At 54.2% G+C, this 18,249-nt stretch overlaps 9 protein-coding genes across 9 annotated transcripts; 4 read left to right on the top strand and 5 right to left on the bottom strand.

The window, feature by feature from the left end:
* Positions 1-537: 537 nt before the first annotated feature.
* On the bottom strand, positions 538-1,879 carry A1O3_02487 (uncharacterized protein; the record flags this gene model as incomplete). The annotated part of the gene is made up of 2 exons (XM_007732627.1): positions 538-1,659; positions 1,718-1,879. 2 exons carry the CDS (start codon positions 1,877-1,879, stop codon positions 538-540), a joined length of 1,284 nt encoding a protein of 427 aa, XP_007730817.1.
* A 786-nt stretch (positions 1,880-2,665) lies between these two features.
* A1O3_02486 (uncharacterized protein) lies at positions 2,666-3,378 on the top strand (the record flags this gene model as incomplete). The annotated part of the gene is made up of 2 exons (XM_007732626.1): positions 2,666-2,731; positions 2,791-3,378. 2 exons carry the CDS (start codon positions 2,666-2,668, stop codon positions 3,376-3,378), a joined length of 654 nt encoding a protein of 217 aa, XP_007730816.1.
* A 265-nt stretch (positions 3,379-3,643) lies between these two features.
* On the bottom strand, positions 3,644-4,421 carry A1O3_02485 (DNA replication complex GINS protein psf3; the record flags this gene model as incomplete). Its single annotated transcript, XM_007732625.1, has 4 exons — positions 3,644-3,823; positions 3,886-4,075; positions 4,184-4,248; positions 4,311-4,421. The coding sequence occupies 4 exons, from the start codon at positions 4,419-4,421 to the stop codon at positions 3,644-3,646; spliced, it is 546 nt and encodes a 181-aa protein (XP_007730815.1).
* A 540-nt stretch (positions 4,422-4,961) lies between these two features.
* A1O3_02484 (uncharacterized protein) lies at positions 4,962-5,782 on the top strand (the record flags this gene model as incomplete). Its single annotated transcript, XM_007732624.1, has 2 exons — positions 4,962-4,971; positions 5,052-5,782. 2 exons carry the CDS (start codon positions 4,962-4,964, stop codon positions 5,780-5,782), a joined length of 741 nt encoding a protein of 246 aa, XP_007730814.1.
* A 119-nt stretch (positions 5,783-5,901) lies between these two features.
* On the bottom strand, positions 5,902-6,830 carry A1O3_02483 (uncharacterized protein; the record flags this gene model as incomplete). The annotated part of the gene is made up of 3 exons (XM_007732623.1): positions 5,902-6,173; positions 6,227-6,549; positions 6,604-6,830. The coding sequence occupies 3 exons, from the start codon at positions 6,828-6,830 to the stop codon at positions 5,902-5,904; spliced, it is 822 nt and encodes a 273-aa protein (XP_007730813.1).
* Positions 6,831-7,608: 778 nt separating this feature from the next.
* A1O3_02482 (uncharacterized protein) lies at positions 7,609-8,289 on the top strand (the record flags this gene model as incomplete). Its single annotated transcript, XM_007732622.1, has 1 exon — positions 7,609-8,289. One exon carries the CDS (start codon positions 7,609-7,611, stop codon positions 8,287-8,289), a length of 681 nt encoding a protein of 226 aa, XP_007730812.1.
* Positions 8,290-8,540: 251 nt separating this feature from the next.
* Positions 8,541-9,074, bottom strand: A1O3_02481 (uncharacterized protein; the record flags this gene model as incomplete). Its single annotated transcript, XM_007732621.1, has 1 exon — positions 8,541-9,074. One exon carries the CDS (start codon positions 9,072-9,074, stop codon positions 8,541-8,543), a length of 534 nt encoding a protein of 177 aa, XP_007730811.1.
* A 610-nt stretch (positions 9,075-9,684) lies between these two features.
* Positions 9,685-12,051, top strand: A1O3_02480 (uncharacterized protein; the record flags this gene model as incomplete). The annotated part of the gene is made up of 1 exon (XM_007732620.1): positions 9,685-12,051. One exon carries the CDS (start codon positions 9,685-9,687, stop codon positions 12,049-12,051), a length of 2,367 nt encoding a protein of 788 aa, XP_007730810.1.
* A 1,114-nt stretch (positions 12,052-13,165) lies between these two features.
* On the bottom strand, positions 13,166-17,689 carry A1O3_02479 (uncharacterized protein; the record flags this gene model as incomplete). Its single annotated transcript, XM_007732619.1, has 1 exon — positions 13,166-17,689. One exon carries the CDS (start codon positions 17,687-17,689, stop codon positions 13,166-13,168), a length of 4,524 nt encoding a protein of 1,507 aa, XP_007730809.1.
* Between the last annotated feature and the right edge of the window lie 560 nt (positions 17,690-18,249).

The following is an 18,249-nucleotide window of genomic DNA, read 5'->3' as shown; positions in this document are numbered from 1 at the left end:
TTGACCCGGCGTCTATAGTGATGGAAGGAATGGTCGCCATGATACCTGGAATGCCATCTTCGGGGTGGTCGTCTTCTGAGATGTCAACGATAGGGATCTAAACGATTGCAATTAAGTGAATGTGCCAGGGCAGTCTTGCTTGGGCGGAAGCTGATGTGATGTGGTGGCTAGCGCGCAAGTTGCACATGAGCAGCTGTCAGCTGAGGTATATTGCATGTACCCCATAACACAGACATGTTGTGTTGAAACCGCAACCACCGTCCAAGTTGCAACTTGGTGCCATCGTTTGCGACAGGAGGACAACACCAAGGTGTACAACTGCATGCATTGACTGCACGTTTGGGCAATGGGGCTCTTGGAGATTCTCTGTAAATCGCTTCGGATGCATTGTCCCCATCTCTCATGACTTTAGTATGTATTCCACCAGGCTTCATCCACTCATACACGCTAATGTTGGTCCCATAAGCGTGTTAAGCCAATTGCTTCCTTTCTGTAAAGAGAACGATGAGCACGTATAGTCTGATCAGACCGACAGACTCAAAAGCTGCGCTTTGACTCACTACTAGGCTTCGCACTCGGTACTGTAAAGTCCCAGTTGTAGCAATCGACACACTCGTCATCAAACTCACACGTGGGAGTAGTGTTGTATTTCTGCAGTACATCTTTGATGACGGTGTTGATCCTATGATTGGCAATGCTCAGGCGCCAACCCAGATCACCAACCGTGTCATAGACGCACTTTTTGCCGGTAAAGCATTGACTTTCAAAGGCATAGCCTGCCAAACCACACGAAGATGACCATCCATTACAGGCGCCCATGAAGACAGGATCAGCAGTGTTTCCAAAGTGATAGGTCATTGGCTTGCGGGAATAGAGAAGACCAAGTCGGTAGGCCGGAAGTTTTTCAGGAGGGGCTTCGAAAGTCACGGTCGGGAAGTTATGCGTAAGGCCAATGAGGCTTGCGACGGCCCCTCCCAGAGAATGGCCTATGGACCAAACGATAGCATCAGGATACCAGGTCAACACGTCCGAGATCACAGTCAGAGCGGATCCGTAGTAGCGGTCGTTCTGGCACAGTTCTTGCGTCAAGCATGTAGAATTGCACTGGTAGATGTCAGTCCGACAGTCGCAAACAGGGCCGTACGGATATGGATCAGGTCGTTGATCACCACAGCAACAGCTGAATAGCAAGTTGTCATTGAGACGGTCATTGGCGCGCCACTTATCTCGAGGGTCGAGACTGGTCCCCTTGAATGAAATGATGACGGTGCCGTTGTCTGCATTGGCGAAGATGTGGCCGCGAAGCCCGGTACCATTCCAGCCAAATCCGACCGAGTGATTGAAACCATTTGTGGAATTTAGCCAGTCTGGCTCGGACGGACCAAATACATAGGCGTCAGAGGTCATCATCGCAAGACTGATGATGGTGTCACGATCAGTCACATCGGGCCCCAAAGGCTGGGGGATGTCATCAGTGTCGAATGTGCCCTGCTGATTGTCGTTCTCGCCCCACGTCCGTGCCAGGACGGGAAAGGGTTCGGGACGCCTGATGCCTGCTGTGTCGGCATAGCCAGAGGTCTTTGAAAGAGAGGAGGCATCCATGAAGGTTGCGGGGGCCTCGACATCTTCGGTGTCATACATGAAGGCATACTGAAGAGACTAAAGAGACTGGTCAGCCTCAAGAAGCCGCAACATTCCACCCAAGCCGTGCACTTACAAAATATGATCGACTTGGAGCTGATCGTTGAGACTCATCGAAGCCCAAAGGTGCGAGGTCGTCACCGAAGGGATGCTGCACCTGGCCAGTTCGAGTGAAGATGACGAGGAAGGCTGCAAGAGAAGCGAGCAGGACAGCGAGGTTGCAAACTTGTCGTGGCATTGTGCCGCGGGCTCGGTTGGTAAAGACAGACAGACGGACAGACAGAGAGGTCTTTGGAATGAGGTGGCGTTGTGTAGAGGGGCCTCAGGAATTTGAATGAGATCCAGCAATTCGACCGCCAATGAAGTCGTGATTTTGCCGTCACTCTCGAGCCTCTCGCATGTGACCGCGTGTAGGGATGGTGGCAGGGGAAGGGTGGTGGTACCGGTGGGAGTGGTGGTTAGGGTCTGCAGAAGGACAACGGCCACCGGCCCCCGGCTTCGTGGGGAAGTCGACCAGCCACTGGTAGGCCGACAGCAAGGCTTTGCCTTCCATCGACGGATCGGACTCTTCAGCGTAACCATGTACGGATACCGTATGTAGTGGTTTGAGTCTAAGCATATAAGAGTGGGCGTTGAAGCGCGTACAGTAAGAATAGAGAATAGATCAAAGTCTAAGGCAGTGGAGCGTGGAGTATCCGGGCGATCATGCTGCCTACTAGGCGCCTAATTACAGCAGACGAGGTGGCAGATGGATGGAGCTCAGATAAGCGCAGTTTAGCCACGGAACTTATTGAACTTGTTGCGGGGACGAGCGCAGGCTCCTTATTAGACTGCTTCAATTCCACACTAGCAGGATAAGCCTACAGAACTGTCCCTTAGTGGCATTAGAAAGGCGGCTTATGCTCTCTGGCTCAGCAGGCTGCTCTCCCACCACCGCCACCACCAACACCTGAGATCTGCAACTGCGCGGCGGCCACCAGAGACCAGCTGCAGAAGCGCACCCTGGCCGGCAGTGACAGCGACAATGAACCGTCTATTTGGCACCAAGCCCACGGGCCCCAAGCCCACGCTCAACAACGCCATCCAGAATGTATGTCGCTCCTGGACCTGCCCCTCCGGCGCTCGCAGGATGCTAACAATGACGAACAGGTCGACACCAAGATCGAGTCGATCGACGTCAAACTGGCCCAGATCAACGCCGAGCTCTCCACGTACCAGCAGAAGCTGAGCAAGATGCGCGACGGGCCAGGCAAGCAGGCCATCAAACAGAAAGCACTGAAACTCCTACAGCGTCGCAAGATGCACGAATCGCAGCGAGACCAGCTGCAGCAGCAGTCGTGGAACATGGAACAGGCGGGCATGATGCAAGACAACCTCAAGAACGTGATGACGACGGTGGACGCGATGAAGACGACCAACAAGGCCCTGAAACAGCAGTACGGCAAAATCAACATCGACAAGATCGAAAAGATGCAGGATGAGATGGCGGATTTGATGGAAATCGGCAACGAGATCAACGAGAGTATCAGTCGCGCGTACGACGTGCCGGAAGATGTGGATGAAGCCGAGCTGGATGCCGAGCTGGAGGCGTTGGGAGAAGACATGCTGCTGGAGCAGGAGATGGGCCTCGGAGAGAGCACACCAGGCTTTTTACAAGACGAGGTAGTGCCACCGCAGTTCGTGGATGAGCCTCCCGAGCAGAACAAGCTCAAGGAGGCCGCTGGAGGTGTTGGCTAGCATGCATGAATTGCTTTGGTCTATGGCCAATATCGAGCAACTAGTTATTCATTGTTTCATGAGCGTTCGGATACCCACCGGAGTTCGTCTCGACACTTGGTCGCGTCAGTTCTACATTCTTCAATGCCAATGCTATAGGCTTCTTCCCTCTCCAGAAGGGCTATGCAGCATGTTCACAAGCTGGCGGTTTGAAAGCAATTTGCCCAACGCCCATCGCATGGCGGTCGGCACTGTCCTATATTTCCATTCCACTCCACCCACTGCTTCATGTATTCTTCTTCAAATCCAGCGTCCAGGCTCTCACCGCCTTGGGGCCTTCATGGGCCGCCTTGAACAGCTGGCGTTCGGTTTCATCCAAACCTCTGAGGAATTCGGCACCTTCACCTAACGCGCCGCGCGGATTGAGCGCCTGGTCTGCGATTTCCGCGGCTCGCAATTTGAATGTCTGCACATGACCAAGTCAGTCTCGGTGTCCTCATTCATCCAGCAAGGACTCTGCCCACGCACACTTAGTAGCGTATCCAACACAGCGCGATCGTCAAACAGCTCCATAATTCGCGCTCCCAGGGCATAGAAATGCGGTGCTTGGGCCCGCAGGTCGACCGTTCTCGGGTCCGCCTTCAGGGCATTTATGACACGCTGTTGCAGTGGCGTGGGAAAGTCCAGCGTCACGAGCTGAGACGAACCAGGCGTGTTCCTACGGTGCGCACAACTCGTGGTTAGATTCAATACTGTAGCCCGACGTGACATGCCACAATTTCCGTGGAGCAGAGTCCAGAGCAATCTGCAAGCGGACTGGACTTACCCTGTCGACACTGCCAGCATGATCCCGAGCCACATGGGCAGATCGAGTTTCGTGCCGGCCTTGACCTAGCACGATGCATCAGGCTAACTGTGATGTGTACGCGGCGGTGATGACCCAGCAGACTTACTGTTCCGCCGACATTGCCCTCCAGAAATCCCAGCCCAGGCACGTCCAGCTCGAACGTACACGGCAGCTTTTGGGAGTCGGTCAAGATGGCGTCAACGTCGTAATAGGACATTCTTTCCCCCGCTTAGACATGAGAACAATGCCTGCCTCGCCAACTCAGACTCCACGATATTCGCGTTCTCTTGCGTGCCAGAAGTCGATGACAGGGACCAGATCGACACCTACCGTAGATACCTATGTAAAGTTGTTGCCCGGAAATCCGCTTTTGGTTTAGGCAGTTCGGCCGTTTCGGGCTGGGCACGCCGCCGCTTTTGACGTCTATAAGAACCGTCTCCCTTGGATCTGACCACCAGCATTCCAGATGCGTACAAGGAGTGATACAGTGGTCGTTGTTTGCACATGTTTTGGTCACCCCCGATCTCCATGTTGAGAATATCATCTCCTCTTGCCACGCGTTTCCTTACTCAACATGCTGAACTCTACAACCTAAGGGCTTCTTGGGGTTTGTTATCTCGTTTGTCTGCCTTTCTAAACTCAGCATACAAGGCTGCTATTACTGCTCTTACGTAGAAGAGTAGACTTTCAGGCACAGGCGCAAAGCCATCATGTACACAAGACCCCACGTTCTGACGATGAGACTGCTGACCCAAAGATGGATCGGGGTATGACGTCCAGAGCGAACAGCGTCGACTTTTTGCTAACAGAGGCAGACTGCGATTTCTCACCCGCTGATCCAGATCAGGGACGCAGGAGAAAAAAGGCCTCGGCGTCTTTGCTAAAGTCAATATTCCTCGAGGCACACGAATTGTCGCGGAGGCCCCGCTGATGAAATTGGACCTAGTCGGGGACTCGACGACAATCTGGAAAGCTTTCCGCAAACTCAAGCCTTTGGAAAAGGAGAAGTACCTCGGATTGCATTACCTGGAATGTGACCTGGACTACGAGCTCACGAATCCCGCTCTGGAGAATAATCGACAGAGACACCGGATGGCAAAAGTGCTTGCGATCTATCGGATGAACAAAAGTATTTGCCATACGGGAACAGTTGTGGTGTCCTACCTCCCTTCCCGATTCAATCACTCATGTCTCCCAAACACAAAATGCGCCGAGAATCCGAATCTGGGCGACGGGGTTCTGACCGTTCATGCCGTGAGGGACATCAAAGAAGGCGAGGAGCTCGCATATTCATATGTGCCTGACTTCCTCAAGCCGAAAGATCAGCGGCAGGAGAAGCTCTTCTGGCAAGGTGCCTTTGTATGTCTATGTGAGGCGTGTTCGGATTCTGATTTCGCCAGCTCGATGGATCAGAAAAGACAGGAACTCTCCAGACTTGACCGACGAGTCTCCGACCGTGAGCAAAAACCTCGGAGAAAGAGAGTGGACGCGTCAAAGTCAAGTGTCTTGAAGGATTTGGAGCAGATGGAGGCCTTGCAAAAGGATCTTGGTCTGCACGAAGCTCTCGGTCTCACGTAAGTGCGAATCACACTCGTGCTTCTATCCATGTTCAAGGGTGCTGATTTCCTCGAGTTATACGCGCGCTGCTCGCTACTGCTGTGCTCGCTTGCAGGATAGTCGATTAACGCTTGAGTGGGCTACGAAGACGTTGGCGATCCAGAAGCTGTGTCTTGGAAATGACCATCCGATTTGCGAAGATTTGGCCGAGATGGTCGGCCTGGATCCCCCAAGCGAGCAGCGCCGAAATCGGTAATAACCGGCGGATTGTAGGTCGTTGGCATGGTATAAGAAAGATGGATGGTGCGATCCGCCAAAACCTTTCGCGGTGATGGGTTGGCCAGTTCGGCCTGCTCGACTTTAGACGTCGCAATAGCGTCGGCCCCGACTAGGATGTTGTTGGGCGATAGGTCTAGGATCCTTCTAAACTAACACGCTGCGATGAGGCCAGATAAGGGGACAGACCTGTGTGCACTACCCCCGCCTGGTGCAAGAAGTCTAGACCCGTCACGATCATGTACAAAAATTTCTGCAAGAGGGTCTTTTCAAGAGCCCTGTTCTCGAACAAATCTCTTAAATTGGTCAAGGTAACGCCTAGTGTCTCGAAAACCAGACATTGGTGAAATCCATAAGGACCTCTGATACGGAAGTCGTCCAGCGACACGCGCAGCCGTTCCTTGGCAGGGTGGTGCTCCGCGTCAATAGACTTGATATAGTGAGAAATGGCCAATTCCTGGGTATCATCTTCTCCGACGATGCGGACCTTGAGAGTGACCAGGGCGTTTTCACTCGATGGCAGTCAGCAGAATGCGACGAAACACGGGGTATCAAAGTTGACTGACTGCAGATCCCGGCAGAGCCAGACGGTAGAGGCCGTGCCAAAGCCCAACTTTGCGACGGCCTGGTACCTCGACTGGAAGACCTCGCCCAGTCGGACGGGATAGAACTTTTCGGCTTTGTAGCCAACGAGTCTCTCCTCCTCGAACTTCTCATGCTTCGGGAGGGCGGCGAAGCCGTCACTCGGAAAGGTGCGAGGCTGGATAGACATCCTCCGTGCGGAGCTGGCCATCCACACCTGTTCAAGTCGCCCGGTGAGTCGAGCAGTAATCAGGTAGTTCCAGGGTACGGTTGGAGACCAGGAATGTAGTTGGGACCTTATCATACGTGGAAAGGCCAACGCCATCATCATTATGGTTGGGCGGGCAGGCAGTCGGATGTGGGGTACGAAAGAGCGACAGGAGGTGGACTCGAGGCTCAAGCTTGATCTAGAGTCGACGTTTGAGTTGCCGCCGAAGCCACCCAGTGTTCTGTTGGCGGGAGTAAATCTTCGCATCCACAAGCAGCATCACACAACTCCAGCAGCGACAGACGGGCAGAAGAGGTTAATTCTACTATCAGAATGAAGAAAAACTGTCTGCTCGTACTGGACAAAGTCCACGAGTCTGGACGCTTTTGAGAGGTCCTGGGAGGGCCACCCTGTTCATTTTCAAGCCAGTCCAGAGCACATTGAATGCAACCGGCCGCCTTTTAGCATATTGCTCTCCCCAGACCGGGAAGGGAAGATGCCGTGGGGTGAGCTTTTATAATATGTTGATAGGGCTTAGAAGTTCGACTGTAGATGTAGTCAGACCTCGTCCAATCAGACGCGTCGGTTGCTCCAGTTCTCCAACGCGTGCCCCGGCTCGGCTCTCATTCTCATTTCCTATCTACTACGTACTCCGTACTATTACTGTTGTATCATCAAACCTCAATTCCTCGAGATAAACTCTCCATTTGACAACTCCAGCGGCTCCCGTCTGGTTTCACCCCGTCCAGGAACGACCCGGACAGCGGATCGACTCAAAGCAATGAGCGCCGCCCAGCCCGCTCCCACATCGACGCAAGCACCCTCATCCGCCAGACCACCCGTGACGCTCGGGCAAACGACACACCTCGATCCAGGAGCCTACGTCCGCGGCACTCACGGCATTACTTTGGGCGAGCAGACTCTCGTGCACCCGCGGGCTCAACTCGTGGCGGTCCACGGCCCACTGTCCATCGGTGACAGGTGCATCATCTCCGAGAAGTGTGTCATTGGCGGGCCCGTGGCGACAGACAAACCATCTGAGGGTCCGGAGGGCGCGGGCAGGGGCGCGGGCGGGAGCGGGAGTGACGAATCGGACCCGGTCAAGACCACGATTCATTCAAGGGTCTATGTCCATGCCAATGCGCACGTCCTTGCCGGAGCAGTCATCAAAGAAGCCGTGGTCATCGAGCCACATGTAACCGTTCGTGCGGGCGTGACGGTCGGGTCTCATGCAAAAATCTGCGCCGGTGTGACGGTGGATCGGGATGTCGATGACTGGGCTGTGGTCTATGGGAACGGGGACCTCAAGCGTCAGCGTCGCCGGAAGAGGGACCAATCTGAAACCGAGCACGCTGAACTCGTGGAGACAATGAGGCTCAAAGCTATGGACAAGGAGCGCGAGGGGACCATGGCCATTCTCAAGATGGCGGCCAGGACGGCAACTTTGGCAAAGAAGAAATAATTACACTATATCGAAGTGAACGCCCCGCCCCGCCCCCTACATCGAGCACCCTGCAGATGGAGGACTTGACAGTATCATATCGCCTAACCCGCATGGGCTAAAGGCGACACTCCATGGGGTTGTCCTCCATTATGACGACATGCTTAGTGCCATTCCAAGCCTTCCTAACACAAAACAGTATGCCATCGCCGACATGTTCTGGTCGGTAGGGCGATTTGTGAGAGAGCAGGCTAGGATTCGGCCGCCTCTTCTCAGGTATCTGCGGCGATGATCTGCGTCCTTCCACATGTCGGGCTAGTCAACCGTTCACTGGCCATGGTGATGGTGGAATCAATGGGAGATGTCCTCTCTTGGCCGTGACGGGTAACCTCGTACTCTGGCACGAGACCATCCGCACAAACCTCTGCGTAAACGGGGAGTACCTCCCCTCCTCGGGTCCATTTGTCCGCTTTGGTGACGGGATCGCCTAGCCGCCACTTTTGTACATCGTCGGGTTTGAGAAGGCAATCCTCGGCGGGAGCATGAGTACCTCTATACTTGCCGTCCTGGTCCTTTGCGTAATGTTTGCGCCACAACTCGTAAGGAATCTCACGCATGATAAATGGCGGTGAATCGTCTGCTGCGACATCTCGTTTGCGTCCAGTGCTTAACCTGAGTTTGCGCAAGAAGCTCTTTTTGCGACAGTGGTGTTCCTCCGGGATAGTCTCATTCTCATTACGCTCCAATTCAATCCCTTCGACGCAACCGCATGTGTCATACAGCCCTGCCCTGGTAGGCGGTGCCATCTCTTGTAGAAGGCATGGCGGAAGCACAGCGCAAGACACCATGTTGACACAGGGGGGATCTGAGTCTGACTGAGAGGTCACTCCTAAGCGGCCGACCAACTCGCGGCGGGGCATGCTGATGAGTCGGTGTGAAGACGCAATAGAAGCCAGAAGTTCTGATCGTGAGTTTTACACGCGAGGATAACGGTCATACGATGAGGCTGATACCATTATGCCTGCGTCAAAGAGATGAGAACTATACAGGCCACGAGTATACACTTACGGGTAACACTCCTATGTCGAGATGAGGAGAATACCACCCTCGACCTTGACAACGGCTTTGCCCTGGCTAGAGCATCAATAGGGTGAGGTTTAGAAGTACGACGTACGGTGTACTGTACTGGGCAAAACAGCAGCAACCGTTGGTGGTGGTTGTGATGCAGTGGTGACGACAATAATGGCTGCGGTGGTGGTGGTGGCGGTAATACTAGAAAATGACCGACTGCGGAAGGTTTGCCGAGTGCCCAGCCTGCGCCTCCGCCGGTGGCTGCGTGGCAACTTGAAGTTTCCGCGAACGCGTCAGGGTTAGTAACCCTAAAACACCACCTCGACCTCGACACACCGATTCGCCATGCCCCCCCGTCGAGCTGCTCGCTCGGTGAGCAGGAAAAGCACTCCTCTGTCGCCCCCAAAGGCTTCGTCAATCTCTATCTCTCCTGACGCATCATATGGAAAACCCCTTCCGTCCAGATCCTCAGGCCGCGATGTCACCGCCGCCCAGCATCAATTGCAGAACATTGACGAGGTGTCGGCCGCCGTGGATGAGGAGTCTGAGCCCCAGCAAGATGACGAGCTTACTAACAGATTCTCGCCTTCTCTTGAACCAAGTTCTCAACGCTCTGACTTGCAGAGCATGTTGGATCAGCTGGATCCAGTTGCCATAATCGACAACATCACCCTTCTACATGACGACTCCAGCGATCTACTTAATCTCTTTGGCGGACTCGATGATGCTGCACTCAGTACCTTTATGAGAAAGCTGTCAGAACCGAACTCTCCCCATCGCAAACGCTTTCGAATTCGAGAAAAAAGATTCTTGACCAGTCGAGAGCCATATGGGGAGTTGGAATTCATTAAGCCAAACCTCGTCCTACATTGTTTGACAGCGAACTCCGCCGAGGGCGCTCCTCACGGTCCCTGGAGACCAGATCCTGTTCTGTATTTGGCCAATCTCGCCCTGCAAATGATCGCCGTGTTGAGCGGAAACCCGGAAGATGAAATCGACTATCTCGAGTACATGTTCAACAACTTCCCATCACCATTCGCTGACATGGATTCTTTCGCAATTGGGGACCATATGCAGGAGCAGACTGCCGACATCACTCTCCAACTTCTCACTCAATTTTATATTCACCGAGCGGAAGCGGACAACGCTCGCCCGGAATTTGACCCGGATGCCTTGCTCGAGCAAATATTCTGGGTTGACGACGAGTCGCAACGGGTATCCACGCATCTAAGCGCACCTGAGAACGTTGCCGAGCGCATAGAGGCCATCAGAAGCCACTTCCGCATTGACCCACAACAGTCGGTGGATGTCGATGCTTTAAAGCGGCAATTTTCGTGGCCGGACTTCGTCGTTCAACTGGCAAAATGGACCATGGCCCGCAAACAGGAACTCGACGACCTGATCCGATCAAATGGTGGTATAAGTACCATGAGTGCCATGCTTGCTGCCAGAGCTCCCGAGGTTATTTCAGCCGACCGCCCAGAGCTGCAGGCCCCATCAGGGCCGCCGACAGGCAGCAAGCTCAATTCCCGCTACAATAGACTGAAATCGCTCAAAGCAATGCATGCCGCTGAGACATCTGGTGCTGATGCAAGTCTAGCCATGGTCGCTGAGATAGAGTCGATTCGCGAAACCCCACAGTCACCGATACCTACGCAGAACGTTCATAATGGGCCCGGGGACGAAGCTGAGTCTTCCGTCCAGGTCCCGGAGTCTTCTGAAGTGGGTCTTGAAGACGAAGGCGATCCTGTTCTGACTCAGCAGACCGATCTAATACTTGAGACACTTCGCCGACAGAAGGAACAGAGCGAAAAGGAGAACAAGGAGGTCGTGGCCAAGAAAACGTCTTTTCTGGACCGACAAGAGGACGCCGAGAGAGTTCCATGGAGCGAAGCTTCCGAAGGCGATTCTCCTCCTCGGCAGCCGGCAAAGCGCCAGAGGTCAGCGACTGAACCATCAGAAGACGATGATGAATACGAGACCGATCAAAGAGTTGTGAAGATGCCTCGAGTCAGTAACATGCAAGGCAGACGACAACCTGGGATAGTTCGGGATCGTGATTTAGGCCGCAGACCATCAACCACGGAGGAAGTTAATCGAGAGGCGGAAGATGACGGTGACGGCCAAGAGGCATCGCAGGCCACATCTACTCCTCAGAGAGGGCCACCTCCTAGATCGAATCCAGCATTACTAGCTTCTCGCCTTACTGAAGCCGGACGACCTAGACACCGCATGCCACGTTCAACAGCACCACAACCAGACACGACCCAAGCAGGTGCCCAACAACCGTCGACCAGCCGCCCAGCCCTTCACACAATCTCTCCGTCACGAGCGCCCTCTTCAAGCCCGCCAAACCAGCAGCGCCCTTCGACGGCTCCCACTCGACGCGTTGCTCCTCCTGCTCATGCTGATACCCCATTGGATATGGAACCGCCTCGTTCGCAATTTTCCCGCGTGAATCAAGAGGCCAAGCTCGCAACGCGTCTCTCCCGCGAAATTCACTCAAGCAGCCAAATCCAAACCCGCAAACCCTATACCGACGCCGAAATTGAGCGTCTGATGGAGATGGTGGCCATGCACGGAACGAAATGGGCACTGATCCTCCAAAAGGATCTTGGCCATCCGGATGGGCCGCTGTTGCAAAATCGGACGCAGGTGCAGTTGAAGGATAAGGCTCGGAATATCAAGTTGGACTTTTTGAAGTACGTCTAAACACCACTTCTTTCGCCTACCCTTCCTACGCCCGAAACTCCCCTTTGGAGTTTGACCTTTCCAAATATGTCTATTTGAACCCATGCAGTACCATTACTAACCTGGTCTCAACAGAGCCCGTCGCCGTCTCCCTGAAGGTTTCGAGTCTGTCAGCATCGGATCCCGACAGATCAGCAACCTGCGTAGCCTGGGGATCGACTATGTCGAGGGTCGCTTTCAGGGTGCAGACTACCAGCGCTACGACGATAACAGCTTCGGCGACGATGCCGGATGATAATGTCAAGAAGCCAACACATACCTCGTCCGAGACTGGTCGGTTCAGACTTCAAAGGCACCTCATGCGTGAGGCACAGGGAGCCTTTCACTTCTCTTTCCTTTTCTGTTTCTATGCTCCATTTTGTATCGACGGTTTCGTGTTCAAGGGGGCATGTTTGAACGCTGGTGCGGCAAGGCACGCCTTTATGTCATGGCTTCGTAGGATCGGTCTTGGATTTACAGCGGAGACGAGAGATCATTCGGCGTGAGGAAAGGCAATACCACTGGCGCGGCTCTACACGGCGCCGACTCTGCGATGCAAATCGCCTCGGCGAAGCAAGGGCTTTTGGACAAGACGAACGCCTCCCTGGGAGTTCAATAATGAATGACATTGAAGTTTCACGTGGTATCTGTGCAACGCAAACATATGGCAATCAGGCAGAGGGACCAAGGGGCCTATATCAAGAATCCGCAGTCCCGCGTCACATGGTCCCGTTCTTCACCTCGTCGCCATCGTCATAAACTCGCTGAAGGCGTCAAAAGATCCCGCAATCACAGCGACCCCACGCCAGATAGTTCCTGTGTAGTATACATGTACGGTACTACGCACAAAAGCTTACCACACCCTCCTCCCCTGTCACTGTGGCAGTCTTCTCGGATAGGTCTGCGGTTAAAGATCGTCGCATTCATAACCCTTTCGTAGATACAATCCAGCTTGCATAAAAGTAAACCCTAAAACGCCGTGCATCAGTGATATTGGACAACCGGCCTCGAGCACCGACACGCCCCGCCAAATAGGCCCCTGACAGGCCTGCCTCGCCTTCTTTCCCTCACTGATGTGCGGAATCACACGTCAGAATCAATCCCCCAGCACAAACTCCGCCAGTGCTCTCTCCTGTGATGTCCAGTGCTCGGGATGTTGGACGTCCACACCTAGATTTTCAAGCTGCACTTCTCTGATCGACCACATCGGCTTCTCCACCGACTCAAACGGTGAACCGTCTTCACCCATGGTAACGTCCTGGTCTCCGATGTTCTCGAAGGGAGACGTATTATCCCAACCACTCAGATCAAGACCTTCGATGCCATCGAGATTGACCAACCACGAGTCGTCCTCGGTCTTCTTTGTCTGTACAGGTTTCTTGTCTTCACCTGCAGCAGCGTCGGAAGGAAGATCCTTATCGCTGCCATCCTCGGGGCTCTTGGACTTCTCTGTTGACGTGTCTGTCAGAGCGCCATTAGGACCTTCCACGATTTTTCTCCATCTTTCGCTGGTATTACGGTAGGCTTGATAGTACTTGGACTGAAATTCCTCCGTTTTTTCTTGCGAGGGGAAAAGTTCGTCCCAGTCGTCACCGCCAAACGCGATGCGTAGTTGCTCAAGCGTAATGTTACTATGCTTCCAGGGATCGTCGTCTCCTTTGGAGACATCACCCAGTTTCGCAGCGACCCCCGGTCCGCCTTGACTCGGGATTTTAGACATGGGAATCGGAGTGGATGCATTGTTCTCGCCTTTGACATTGAAACCTGCCGTGGGCTGACCGTCCGATTTCGGCTTCTTGATTTGCTTGAGATTCTCGTCCAAGTTGAAGGCAGAACGTAAAGACTCGTGCAGGAATGCAAGGGGATCGGTGACGGGCTCCATGTCCAGTTTGTGAGTGACATTGTGATGTTGATCGAGCTCGGCCTGGCTTGAAAAGCCTTTGAGCTGGTGCTCACAGCCTGCAACTGGACACTTGAACGTCTCCACGGGCTTGGGTGTTTTTGTCGCTTGCGGGGAAGTGGTGGTGGGAGTAGCAGCGGTGCCCTGGGTCCCAGCCGTGGTTGCAGCCTGTTGCTGGTTCTTCTTCCGCCGTTTCGGGTCGGCAGGAAGCTTGAGGTCTTCTTGCTTGAGTCCCGAAGTCGCGTACCTCGGCGTGCCGTGCCCTCTCTCACCAATTTGAAAGGGCGGCTGCGTGGCTATTGGAGCCGGAGGAACCTGGTTGGCCTTCATGGATTTCTTGCGTTCATGCTCCTGCGCTTCTAGCAAGCTCAGATTCTCGGGGGTTAGCTGCGCGGGTTGCGGACGCGCTTTGTTTTGGTGAGGGATCTGGGCGGCAGTTTGCTGGAACTTCGCGGTAATATTGTTGATGATAGCATCTACAGTCTCTGGTGAGATGCTAAAGTTGTCAACCACCTCAAAGGTCCGATTCTGGAGCGCCTGTGGTTTGAATTGGGCAATAATTTGCAGCTTTTGCGCCACGAGCTGCTTGATAGCTGCATCATTTGGTTCGATGCGGTAGAATGCCATGAGGAACGCATCGAACCTTCCGAGCATATTCTTGACATTGTCAGAAGTCAGCATTGATATGATGCGCTTCTTGCTTGCGGCATCCATGTTCGTGATGGGCCGGGGCTTCGGCATGCTGGCCTGAACTTCTTTGCTCAGTTCCACAATGCGGCGCATCGTTGCCTGCTGACGTTGATAATTCATATACTGCTGCTTCTTGACCGGGTCTAAAGCGTTGAATTGCTCCTTGGTGAGATTCTGCCCCCCGGGAATCTTGACACCATCCAGCTGAGGTTGCACCTGCTTAGCCGGATTCGGCACTTGGATCACATCCTCGTCGCTGGGCCTTTTGATAGGCAGCGCGTTGTTTTGCGATTGTCGAGCCTGCTCAGGAGCTTGAGCTGAGGGCGGCCGTGGCTGTTGGCCAGCCTGTATGTTGGGTTGAACAGGTGTCTGAGGCTGTACCAGTCCTTGCATACCAAATTGCTGCCCAGGAACGCTTCCTTGCGAAGGCATAAACTGCATTGGCTGTGCCATGCCTTGCTGAGCGTTCTGCTGTTGCATCGCCTTTTGCTGCATCTGTCGGTGGCGATTGATGAGCAGGGCCCGTATTTGTTCATCTGGGAGAGTGGCTAGCTTTGGGTTGTGGGATCGAAGTCTTTGGATGTCTTGTTGGCTTGGTGGTCGAAACGGCAACAGCCCAGGCGCCATTCCGGGAGCCATACCGGGAGCCTGGCCAGGGACACCCTGCCCTGGACCTTGAGGCATCTGGTGAGTCTGCTGGGCCTGTTGTACTGGAACCTGCCCCGCCATCACATTGTTCTGCTGTTGTACATTCTGGCCACGGGTTTTCATGATGTGAGCAAAATGCGTTGCCTGGATGTCCAAGGCTTGAGCTATGGGCAAGTTTGGCACCGGGTTTGCTGTCAACCATTGTTTCAGTTGACCCCAGTTCTTGATGTCTGGCATTGGGGTGTGCTGCCTGACATTGTTCAATACCGCTGGAGGCACCGGCTGTTGGTCCATGACTTTCATTTGCTGGGGCGTCAACTGTTGTCGATGCGGCTGACTTTGACCCTGTGCATGAGAAGCCTGTTGCTGTGACTGCTGCTGCTGCTGCTGTTGTTGCTGTTGTTGCTGCTGTTGCTGTTGCTGTTGCATCTGCATTTGACGTTGTCTCATCAACTCCTGGGTTTGCTGCATTTGCCCTTGAGAGCCCGGCATGGCGCCCATGTCCTGACCCTGGTGAGACACGGCGCCAGCGGAGAGTGATTGCTGCATGGGCATAGGCCCAATATTTGCGCCACCGACAAAAGCACCATTCTGCATCTGAGCGGTAGGTTGAGGCTGCTGTAGCTGCTGAGACTGTGGCGGCATACCCGGTGCTTGTTGGGACTGGCTTCTCTTCATGTTGCTGCTTTGCTGAAACTGCTGTAGCGTAGCGCGCCACTCACTCTGTGGCTTCTGTCGAAGAATAGCCTGTAGAGCCCCTGGAAAGCTAGCCAGGGCCTGCTCCCGCTTCTGGATCTCCTGCATGCCCATCTGTTGCTGCTGCCCCGGCTGCATCGACCCGGCCATATGCGGTTGTTGTTGGCTCATTACTGGTGTGGCGGATGGGGCACGAGGAGCAGACTTGGGACTCGATCCGGAGACGTTGGGGCCAACCGGTCGGTTGATGGCCGAGAGAGGAGCATTGGACTGAGGCATTCCTTGCATTTGACCTCGTTGACCTGCCATCTGGGCCTGTGCAGCAGCTTGGGCGCGAGCCTGGGCCTGTGCCTGATTTTGGGCCTGCAGTTGAGCCTGCTGCATCTTGGTGGCTTGTGCCTGTTGTATACGCTGTTGTTGCGCAATGAAAGCCGGGTTCAGGCTAGGGTTCTGATGATGCTGCTGCTGCTGGCCCATTCGCTGGTTGGCCAACATCTGCTGTTGCAGACGTACCTGCTCTGGCACCATGCCCTGGCTGTTGCTGGCGGGAACGACCAACTGGCCTTCTTCTTGGGACCGCAGCCCTTCTGCTTGCAGCCCTTGAAATCGACCCATGTCACTCACAAAGCCACCAGCATTGACGTTCATGCCTTGGTTCATGGAACTCTGAGTGGTTTGGTTTTGAAGCTGACCCATCGTGTTGGCGTTGTTGTTTATCTGGCCACCATTTTGCCCTCCCCCCATCCCAGCCTCCATCTGCTTTCGTCGGCGAAACTCTTTGGTAGCAAGCATACGAAAGTAGTAGATAATCGGATCGACAGCTTTCTGGGTCAGATTCTGCCTTAATTGAGGGTTCATGTTCTCAACGATATTACGCATCTCTTCCTTAGGAGTGCTCTTCGCGAGTTCGGCGGCACGGACATTGATCGTTTTGTTATCTTCCGACGTCAGGCCCGATACCTGGCCCAGCTTCTGTTGCTCATTCGCCTGCATCATGGGAGTTTGGGCCTGGTTCATCTTGGGAGCCCCTTGGTTCATCATCGGTTGGGCTTGATTGAACATAGGGGAGCCTTGCATTTGCTGTTGGAGGTGTGGCGGTAGGGCCATGTTCGGGTTCATGTTTTGGCCCATCTGCTGCATTTGCACCATATTTTGGTTGGGCATTTGCATATTTTGCATGCCCATTGGCATATTTTGCATCATCCCAGCTGCGCCCTGGTTCATCTGTTGAGCCCGTTGATCACGGATCCTCCCCAGCTTCTCACTGCATTCTCGGACATAATCATCCTTGCTGGCACTTTGGGTGAAACTCTTGCGTTCGAACTGGAGGGCAACTTCGATTGCGCGTGGAAGCTCGACCGGTGGTCTGACCAGACGCAATGAATCCACCAACAGCTTGATTTGTGCTGCGCGTTCTTTGATGTGAACGCTAGCCTGCCATCCACTGAAGGGCCCCTGGGCATTGAGCATCTCAAATATGTGCTGCTGGACCGACGGATGACTCAGACTCAATTGTCCAGCCATCTGTTGAGGCATACCTCTATGCATTTGGCTGCCCATTTGCCCTCCCATCTGGCCCATCTGGCCCATCTGGCCACCCATTTGGCCGCCCATTTGTGCCGCCATCTGATTAGCCATGGCCTTTTGTTGCATGTTGTTGGGCATGCCACGGCCCATGCCGGCCATGTTTTGAAACTGCTGCGGATTCATGGGTGCGGCGAGGCTGGCGAGCGAGAATCGCTCAGGCTAGGCAGAGTATTTCAAGGCATCCGGCGTCAACCTATATATTCAAAATGAGAAGTCGTGCAACGAAGACGGGACTCGGGCGAGGTAGTCGAGATTGTTCGATTGTGAACGCGGCTGGCAGGCAAACGGGAGGCAATGGCAGGACTCTCGAAGGGCTGGCAGTGACGAAGACAACAACTGTTGAAGTTGAAAGCGGCGTCGGTTGGTGAGGGTTGGAAATCACTTGTGTGACACAAGAAGAGGCGGCCAGGGCGAAACAGGAGGGTCGAGGCTTCGAGGTCTATCGAAAGAGGAGGCAGGTGTGCCAGATCATGGGAAGAGAGGAGGTCTGCACGCCCAGCAATGTGCGACAACTGTCGAGCGAGAGCGGGATTAGTCGAGGCTGACACTAGGTTTGTGCAAGGATAGGCAGCGCCTGCAGCGAGAAAGAGTTTGGGAGGAGCGGTTGTGGTTGGATACCTGGTATCAGCGGGCGCGTCTGCGGAGGAATCGAGGCCAAC

Source organism: Capronia epimyces, assembly GCF_000585565.1.
Source record: "Capronia epimyces CBS 606.96 chromosome Unknown aczIQ-supercont1.2, whole genome shotgun sequence".
NCBI lineage: Eukaryota > Fungi > Ascomycota > Eurotiomycetes > Chaetothyriales > Herpotrichiellaceae > Capronia > Capronia epimyces.
The sequence above is the reverse complement of the archived record's forward strand: the minus strand, read 5'-3'. Positions and strand labels throughout refer to the sequence as shown.